Here is a 10114-nt window from a genome sequence, read left to right on the forward strand (position 1 = left end):
CTGGTGTGATACAGGCCCCTGCTTATGCTGAGCTCACGTGTGTGTTTCTACCTTAGATGCACATACACCTGACTAGGAATTGCATTTAGAGCATTCAGATTTCTAGAGCAGGCTTTCACTTGAGCTTCTGCTGGTTGCTTCATGTTTATGGGGTTTGATTGCTTCAATCATTTTTCTGGTTGGGATCAAAATCTCCCTTCTTAGAGGTTTCATTGTAGAGGGTAGTAGAAGAAAACAGGAGCAAGGTGACTTGTTATTTAGCTGGGCAGTGACCAGTGTAGCCTACTGCTAGTGTAAACATGGACATGAAGGCTGGCATTGTTTCCATCAGGGCTCTTGGTAGTTTGTTTTGGAGACCACAGGACAGCACTTCTTGGTGTTTAATCTTATTTCTAAACCAGAAGTCAGCTCCTTTATTCTCCAGTTACCTGTGTCACTTCCTGCCAGTTGGTTAACCCACAGATCTCCAAATAATGTGGGAGACTTAATTCTTGAAAACCCTCTGTCAGGCAAGAAAGGATTAGCTCAATTGTACAGATTCATGACAGGGAGCCACTTGAGTGACACACACCATCCAGCAGCAAAGCTGGAACACCTTGGTTCTAATTTTACTTCCCGGCTCTCTATTCAGTTTTATTTCATGGTTTGGGTTGGAAGGGACCAAAAGTCATCAAGGGACTTTTTAGGGTGTCAGGTAACGATAGGGGGAGTGGAACAAAAATGGAACCTCTTTGCCAAGAGGTTTGCAGTTAAGCAATGAATGCATCCCAATGCCAAATCCTGGTTGAGCAATCTTCCTTCCTAGCCATTCACTCCTGCTTCAGTGCTGCCACTTTAAGTTCTGGGGTTTTGTTTGCTGGTTTGTTTTGTTGTTAATGTTGGGGGGTTTATTGCAGGATTCATTGTGTGGCCCCTGAGACAACAGCAGTGGCATACTTAAGGGGCCTGGGAGCTGGAGCAGGTAGGGAGGAGGAGTGGGGCAGAAATTGCATAAGCTGGCCTTGTAGCTGAGGAAAGAAAACTGTCTGTGCAGCCATGGTTTCAGACTGCCACAGGCTTGCCAAGGAGCTGCATCTGCTCTTACTTCAAAGCCTGTAACAGAACATTTTCCTCTTTTTTTGAGACTATTGTGTTGCTTGTAGATATATGTGGTAAAATACTCCATGTCTCTTAACTCATTCTCTCCTCAACTTGCAGATGGACAGTTTGTCAGTGTAGACACTTGGGATTTTATACCTTCCCCATGTTTGGGAGTTCTTTCTCATGGAGGTTGTGACTGAGAGCTTGTAACTGCAGGAAATTACTCCCCCAAAGCATCACTGGTATTCCAAATTTAATGTTTTCAAGCCAGCTACAGCATTTAATTTTTCTGTGTAGGTTAAACTGCTGGTATAGTGAAATATGGCCTGAGCTGTCTCCACTTGGATGTGGCACTTGGTGCCATGGTCTAGTCATGAGGTCTGTGGTGACAGGTTGGACTTGATGATCTTTGAGGTCTCTTCCAACCTTGGTGAGTCTGTGGTTGAATCCTCACTTCGAGGATTAGACTTCTCCTGTTCAAAACTGGAAAGGGGGAGTTAGATGATGTCATCTGCAACCTTTTTGTTACATTTTTTGCCAGCACAAGTTTTCAAATTTAGAAGTTTAAACATGAATTTGTTTTCCCCAAGCCAGCTTACAGCTAGAATGAGACTCTTCATTCTGCTATAAAATCATCACTCTCTTCTTTCAATATCTTCCCACAATTTCTTCTAAGTTGCTTGATGTTCCAGAGTAACCTTCCAGCAAGTGAGGCTGTGCTGTTTCCAGCAGCCCAGAATATTTTATCTGTGCAGGGGTGGGGATAAGTCAAATTGTTTGTATTTCACAGGCTCCCACTGATGGAAACTCTTGTCCTGCAAGCTTTTGCACTTGATAAAGAGTAATGCTTGGGATACCACCCTCTGGTAATTCAGAATTCTGTAGAAATTAAACCCTGTTTACAAAGCCTCAGCTATACATCCTTATTTTGTTGCAATTCCTCTAGGCCAAGACTTTGTTTTTCCCCATGGGATGCCTGGTTCATGCAAGTATGGGCAGAAGAAAATGGTCTGATGCTATCACTTCAGAAAAATTCATATGCAAGTTTATGGCAAAGTTGCTTTGCTTTTCTAGGGAGATGGAGAAGCTGGTATTTTACTTTGAGAAGCCTGTGTGGGCAGAGCATTTAACACTGTAGATAGGCTTGTGGGAAGTGGCATTCAAAGAGAGAACTGGGAGTTTTTAATCAGTGAAAATGGGTAGTGTTTTTAACTGTGAGTGTGGGCTGCTCAAGATCAGCTCAGGTAGCATTGAAGACAAGATGAGAAAGCTCAGAAAGTGCACATGCAGCAGTAACAGAAAATCGTTCTTCATTTGGAATAAGCAGACAAATATGTGAACAGATGTATAGGTCAGGTTGAGATCATGGAAAACTAGAAACAGATTAAGGCCAGAGAGAGTGCAGCATTTCTGTGAAGAGCAATGTGCCAACTAAGCAAGAAACTGATAGTCAGGTAAAGGCCAGCTGGCATTTATGAGCAGCAAGCCCTTGGTGTCTTACCATAGCTACCATCATGTGGGGCAGAGTGTGTGTACCTAGAGAACTGTGGAGGAGGCTGCCTGTGTAGGAAACATCAGCTGATTAGGTATGATCACTGGCTGCAGTGAGCTGGGCGTTGGAGGTAGAAATCCTAAGAGCTAAAATTGGTACAAGAAGCCACACCATGCTGGGTATGAGTCCTTCATTAAAAATCCAACAGAGATAATTGCCTCTCCTACTTCAGTCTCCTTTTAGTGTGTGAAAGGCCCTCCATGGAGACTTCTTTCCCAGTCAGGGAATTTATTTGGCTTTTGGTTTTGAGGTTGCTTTTGTTTTCTTGTGTGCTTTTGGTTTTTAATTCCTGCCTAAGTTTCTCAAAGGCTATTACAAAGGAAAAAGAGCAAAGTGGATCAAACTTAGAGAGAGCACATTACATTTTCCTTTCTTTAAATCTAAAAGAAACAGGACATTTGAGTTTCGAAGGGCCTGTGGGGAGGATACCCCAGGTCTTGAAGGCTTAGGTTGTAGTTTTGCTGCAGGTATGTAAGAGAGCATTTGTGTGCATGTGAGGCCCCAAATGCAGTGAAGAGCTGGCAGACTAGCTACTGTTTATCTCGCTCCTGCTAGTCCCTGAGGATGCAGGCAGTTGTCTTAGTCACTTTTCAGCTAGTGTAACCCTAGATTAAAAACCATCCACAAAAGGTGAGAAAAGTGTGGTGAGGAGGGGGAACAAGCACCCACACTTTATTTCTAAAGATCTGGAATCACTGGTAGCTCAGGAAGCAGTATGAGCCATCTAGAGATCTCAGTATTCCTTACAGGTGAAGGAAAGAAAGGCTGTTTACTGTGTTCAGAAAAAGTTGTCACAACTGGGTTTGGCCAGGGGAGAATGGCTTCCTAGTAGAACTGAACTTGGCAGGGATAAGTTCATTCTGAGAAGAGCTACGAGAAAGGAAGAGCTTCTTTGGGAACAAATGGAACTGACCAGTTAGGAAGCTGTCAGCTTTCCTTTGTATTTGTGCAGGACCCAACCACTACTGCAGCTGCCTGCCTGCCATGTGAGCGTTTGAAAATCCTCTTCCTTGACTGGGGGAAGCTTGGCAGTACTTGAATGCTGTAAAAGAAAGCACATTTATTTTAGGCTGTGTGAAGTGGAAGCAGAAACTACTTTGAATTGTGTAAAAAACTTATTTGTTTCACATTTATAACTTGGCAGCACAATGACTTACAACTTGGGAGTGTGAAATCCTGGTCTGAGAGCGAGCTGGGGGCTTCGTTGCTGCAAGCTGAGAATAGTGTTTGGATGAACCCTGTTACTTAATTCCTGGATGAGTATCTGGTGCTTCAGAGGAATTGTTTGCCTCTATAGGTGTAGAGTTGTGGACAGTTCATAATTTTGTTTGCTTTTTGATGCTGTCAGATGCTTGCTGTCATCTTTTCAATGAAGAAGTAGTTGCACATTTAGCTCAAGTTGCATTGCTCTGTACTGGTTTTAAAGTAAATGTTGAGGGAATGGAAAGAGCCCAGGCTGCTGGAAGCCCCTGCCTCACCAAAGACAGTTTATCATGCATCTCAACAGGACAAAAGTGCTGTCACCTATTTCTTATCTCTGTGTTTGGCTGGATATACTGCTTTTGGAAAAGCAGGGGTTTCCATACCCAACTTAGCTCCACAGCTTCTCTTTCCTTGATTGTCCAGGACAGCAAATGGTATTGGCACTGACAGTGCAGTTTGCCATGGTAGTATCTCCCCACAAATAACTGATTTGAAACTGCAACCTATTCTGCACAGCTGCTGTGGTATTACCAGCAGCAGCTGCCACTTCATGCTCCAATTCAGCCCTTTTGGTACAAAGAAAACCCCTGTGAGTTGCTGTGGTAGATTTCTGTACTTTGTAGGTCTGCTTTCCATGTCTGAGACTCTGTACATAGAGTCATGCTGGGAAGTTTTTAACCAGTACCTAGGAAACAGTAAGTCAGGTTAGAAAGTTAAAGGCAGTACATCCTATTAGTGTAAAGTAAAACATGTGCTCTACATGTTTGCTACACAATTTTGAGAGTAGTATTTAAGGCAGTATAATTATTATTTTGAGTGTTAATACTATGCTCAGTAAGTTTCTGAACTGCTCTGTACTACAAAATGCAGATGGATGCACACTAAACTGTAATCCACTCATCCATCATAAAGCTTCTGCTAGAGATCCATTTCATTTCCAAACAGAAGAATTCATTATCTGTCTCCAGAGAAATGAGTTTTTCTGAAGGGTTGTTCTGTGCATTGAGCTATCACAGAGCATTCAATGGCCAGCAAGCCAGGAAGCAGCTGTCTCTAGTGTGCAGCTTTGGAACTAATGAATAAACAATTTCCATGGGGAATACAGAGGTTGAAGGAATTATCTGTGTGTCCCAAGAGGGTCAGCAGCTCTGGGTTCTGTTCGTTGCCCTGGCAGAGGTTTGCTGTGGGAGACGTTGCTTTTCCAGCACAGACTTTTGGCTTCTGGTGTAATTTGCATCAAGTTGATGCTGAAAAGCTTGTTGCCTAGTTGTGGGCAGTCTGGTGTCCCAGGAAGCCTGCTTCAGTGGCAAGCAAGTGACCTGTGTAGTCACAGCCTGGGTACTATAGCTTGTCCTTATAGTGCTGGGCCCCCTGTAGGTAATGCTGGTTCTTGTAATTCAAACCTTCTGGTTAAAGTGGCCTGACACCAAATCAATCTGACTCTTCCAAAACCACATATGGACTCTTAATGTATGCTTCCTCATGAGTTCTGGCAGTGCAGCACAGCTTTGGGGGTGTGCTCCTACAGCAAAATTGCAGAAGGTGAAAGCACTCACTGGAATAAGTTGCTAGTGACCCCTCAAGCCCTCCTACCTTTCACTGCCATCACAAAGCTGTGGTTGGTGTTTGAAATGACAGGACAAAGGCTTTCTGTATCCCTCTCAGACAAAGAGATGCCAATACTGAAGTTTCTGATGATGGAGTTTAAAATACCTATTTTCTGTGAATGAGTGACATGGGACAATTCATTTAGCAAGGCCAACAGGCAGGCAGTTGGCTGCTCTGCACAGCACTTTCCAGTGCAACAATCAACAGCAGATGTTTGACACAGATATGTCAGGATATGTAACTTTGGGTTAGGGTTTGCAGATGTCACATGTTTTGTGGAAGTCAAATCTCTTAGGGGAAGGAGGGAAGAGGTCCAATGGCACCAAATGCTGAGAAGCATGTCCTGTATGTGGCTAGTGCATCCTGAGCTGTGGATAATCTGTCCCTTTTGAGGTTTAAAACAAATAAAAAGGGGAAAGAAAATGCTGTCCTTAGTGGAGAACTGTTCCTGTGGTGCAGTTTTGAAAACCATCATTTGTTAGAGGTAGGTGAAGGAGTTCAGCTGCCAGGTGATTTTTTGTGGAAATCTTCCTGTGACAGAGGAGTCTTACACAGCACTCTGCTGTTTTAACTGCACAAAGCACTGTTTGTTCCACCAGAGCAGCACCTGAGAAGTGGAGGTAAATTTGGACATGCAAGATCAAGTTCTTGCTTCCCAAATGGACTTCCCAAAGAGGACTTTTGATGACAGATTGGTCCAAATGATTCACCCCTCTGAACTGTTTAGACTCCACTGTAAAAAGTGTCATGCAGGGATTTGTGTTGGGTGCTGTTTTGATTTGTCCCCACAGCCATAGCAGTAAGGCTGCCAGCTTTGAAGCTGCAAGTCTTGAGAAGTGGATGAGGTTGGATAGTTTATCTCAGCATGCTGCTTACAGGGGCAGGCATGTGCCAGACTGATTTGTTCATTTGCACACAGCAGTGACTGATTACATTTTCTCTTGGCTGTGGTTCAGCTAAGTTGCAGTATCCTGTGCATTGTTTCCTTATCTCAGCTGCTAGGTTATTACTCTGGAAACAGGGCTCCTGTTGGGCAGGGTGGTGGTGTTCCTCTTTGTGTTTTCTTCCCAGGGCATGTGTTTATTGGGGAGAAATGAAGCAGTGCCAGTTTTCACAGCTTGTTACTGATACAGACGTTTCCTACAGTTTCAGGATTCAATTTCAGGATCTCCATCCTGTGTCCCCACTGCTCCCAGCCTTTACTTGATCAGGATTGTCCAGGAGGGGTTTGTCATTGTGCATGAAGAGCGTAGCAGGACAAGTGACCTGCGCTTGGCTTCGTGAGTTGCAGAAGCTGGTTGCCCCCTGCAGCGTGTGAGCCACAGCCCTCCAGACCCAGCACAAATCAAAATGTCTGATGTTTTGGAAGTTAAAATAATTTGCATCTCCTGTGGTTTATTTGTCTAGGGAGACAGCAGCAGCAAGAAGCTGAGCTGCAGTACGTGGAGGCTGATCAAGACTTTCACCAAAGGCGAGAGCGCTCTGTGCAGCCGCCGTCGGAAAGGCCTGGGGAGAGGCGCATGGCGGAAATGAAGAAGCTGTACGGTGCTGAAGCTGCAAAAATCCAGGCCATGGAAGCTGCCATGCAGCTTATCTTTGACAGAAACTGTGACAAAAAGCAGCCCAAATACTGGCCCATTATTCCCCTTAAGCTGTGAGTACCTGAGCTGTGCTCTGCCCTTGCACAGAGCTGTAAGGATGGGTGCCCAAGTCGTGTTGTGCTGCTGGAAGAATACACTGCAGATTTGGGGTTTGCTTGCACTTGGGGCAGAGACCTGTAAGGGTAACCTCTTCCTGTGTTCCTTTTACACTGTCTGTCAGCAGTGGTCACAGTCCATTCTACCTGCATACAGTTGTCAAGTAGTAATGGGAGGGACAGTAACATCAAACTTGTCTGCAGTCTGAGTTTCACTCATTTGGTACTCACCTGTCTCGACCCTGCTTGCAGGAAATGTAACATGTCTATGCTTAGTGACCTGGGAATACTTACAGCAGTGCAGAAAGGACTGTAGGAATGGTCTGCTCTTCTCATTTAGGAAACTAAGTGATCCCATTTTTCAGTCTTATTTCCTGCAGTAGCACTTGGATCCTGTTTAACACAGCGTGATGTGAAGTGTTGTGTCTGCTGATCGTAGATATTCTTTTTTCATTGAGAACCAGGAGCCCACTGGCCAAGATACAGCATCTCAAATTACTGTAGCCCAGCCATTTGGATTCTTTTCCAAAGACTATAATAAAGCAGGGAACTTTTCTTCCAGACTGATACTTGTCTGGCAGGAATTTGGCTTTAAAGCAACATTATATAGAAAAGTGTTTTCATAAAGGGGTTAAGGGTAGGGGGGGAATCCTGATGTGGCCCTGTCTGTTAGAGCTCTCTTTAGCAGAAGAGAAGCTTAAGAGGACAAAGCACTCTTGGGGCCAGTGCCTACAGTGATACTTGCCACTCCAGTAGAAAGCATCTAATTGGTTTGAAGCTTTAAAGACAACTTGGTAGGCTAAAGGTCCATCTGTATGCTGTATATGGAGATGTGGAAGCCACTGAGCCCTGAGAGTTATGTTTATTTTAGGTGCAGCTTTCCAATGCCCAGCTACATAGTACATGCACAACACTTAACACAGGCAAGGCAGATGAGCTTCTCTGTGTAGTCACCCATCTGCACAGGCTGTTTGCCTGCACTTGTGTCACTCAATTTTTGGTTGGTTACTCATGCTCCAGCCACAAGCTGCTGCTTGTGTGCCACACTCAACTGGTCAGCAGTTTGTGTAAGAGAGGTAGAACTGCCCCCTCAATACTGGTGACTTAGAAAATGATGCCATGAACACTTGCAAGGACTTTCTGTGAAGCATTGCTGCTAAAGGGCTGTAGTTTGTGTTAAGCAGCATTTCCTTGCCAGGTCAAAGGAGCCTTACAGTGTTTTAGTTGTGACAAACAGTCATGTCCCTCTCTGCCAACAGAGGAGGCTCACAACTAAAGTCCTACCTTCAGTTCATGCCCACTGTGTTTGGTGTATCTCTGTAGCACGTGTGGTTGTAATGCACACCAGCAGTTATGTCCCCTGCCACAGCCAGCCAGCTGCACCAAAGCAAGTCTGCAGTGCAGTTTGGAATATCTTTGACTTTGTTAGCAGTATCTATGTTTTCTTTCAAAGCAGCATTTTCATTTCAGTTCCACCTTCTTCTCTTTAGATACAACAAGGTGGAGGTAGATTCAACACTGAAATGCAAAGCCCCTGTTGGCTGTTGGGATTAATCTGGAAACCTTGTGTAAAACAGGAGAGGGAAAAGGCATATGAACAGTCCTCTGTTTGTCTTCACTCTTGGGTTTTGTCCAAAATGCAGTGTTTTGTTTGAGTTTCCTTTTGTTGAGCAAATAAATTCTCTTCATAACACCTTTAACTTGTTATCTTTTTTTTTAAGCATTCTTCAGCAGATCAGATCTGAAGATGCTAAAGCTTTGTCATAGTTGCTGTGTTGTTTACAGAAGATTGAACATAAAGCAAGGACAACCTCAGTGTATTGAGAAGCACTGAGAGTGTTGGCAGGAGCTTCACAGGAGTGCTAGTCAGTGCCACAGACACATGGTATGGTACCAATTGAATGGGTGGGCTGCTGCAGCTGCTGGGGTAAAACCCTGTCCCAGATTAACATGCTTAGATTTCTGTACTCCTATTTGAAATGTTTCCAGGGTGGTGATGGTGTTCCCCCTGTGCAACTCAGTACAGGAAAAAGGAAGGAGGGGTGGATAGGACTGGGCTGTTCTTAATTGTCAACTGAACTTCCAGTTCTTGCTGTAGTTCTTTCTGCATCCAACTGGTTCTGCTAGCAGAAGCAGAAATTCTGGTCTCTGAAAGTGTTTGTAGAGACCTCACACAAGACAAGCATAAAGTCCTTTCCTACTTCAGATAAAACACATGAGAAATGTCCTTGCCTTTGCTTCTTGCAGCTGTTTCTGAGAAGGTTTAATGTGCTTCATGAGGTTGGAACTGGATGAAGTGTTCCCTGGGAACTCTCTGCTAGGAGGTACAAAGTACTGCAAACTGGTGCTAAATGATGTCTGTACTGCCCCTGGAGTTCAGGGGATGGTCTGATGCCTGTAGGTGGCTGGATGTCCTATTTTGCTGATGGGTCTGTGGAACTCAAGAGATTTTGTGTTGCAGTTCTTTGAGTCCATCTCTCATGTCGGTTTACTTACCACATCATGTGAATGTGGTCATGGAAGCAATGCAACTGCAACTCAAAAATGAATGCCTGCAGCATTCACCTTCCTTGCACAGACATTGTGCTGCAATCCTCAGTCGTGGGGCCATGTACACAGTGTTACACCAGCCTCCTCACCAAAACACGACTGTGATGCTACACACTTTGTTCTTCCTTGCCCAGGGCATCACGCCTTCGCTTTCAGGTATGCCAATTGCTTGTACAGCCCTGCCCTCAGGGCCCCTTCACTTGCTGGTGGTGCTGTTTCTACTGAAACTGGGAAAAGCTCATGAGAGAGAATTACACCCTGAGGTCACAAGGACAAAACATGTCTTAATTTCAGAAAGTGGTTTCTTCATTTGCCTCATCTTCAGAGAAGTTTGTCATTGACTGAGGACACTTGGAAGACTGGAGAAAAATGATGATAGGTCTTCTCTCCTGAAACCACTCTTAAAAGAAATTCAGAAGTCCTTT

At 44.4% G+C, this 10114-nt stretch overlaps 1 protein-coding gene across 4 annotated transcripts in view; it reads left to right on the top strand.

The window, feature by feature from the left end:
- GEMIN8 (gem nuclear organelle associated protein 8) overlaps positions 1–8832 on the top strand; it is a 29921-nt gene extending 21089 nt beyond the window's left edge. For all 4 annotated transcript variants that reach the window (XM_068163103.1, XM_068163105.1, XM_068163104.1 and 1 more), the window contains one exon: positions 6851–8832. In XM_068163103.1, coding sequence (XP_068019204.1) covers positions 6851–7101 — 251 coding nt within the window. In that variant the 3' untranslated portion in view covers positions 7102–8832. The remainder of the gene's footprint in view (positions 1–6850) is intronic.
- The last annotated feature ends 1282 nt before the right edge of the window (positions 8833–10114 follow it).

This window comes from Melanerpes formicivorus, unplaced genomic scaffold, assembly GCF_026170545.1.
Source record: "Melanerpes formicivorus ecotype bairdi unplaced genomic scaffold, bMelFor1.0.p_v2 SCAF_70, whole genome shotgun sequence".
Taxonomy (NCBI): Eukaryota; Metazoa; Chordata; class Aves; order Piciformes; family Picidae; genus Melanerpes; species Melanerpes formicivorus.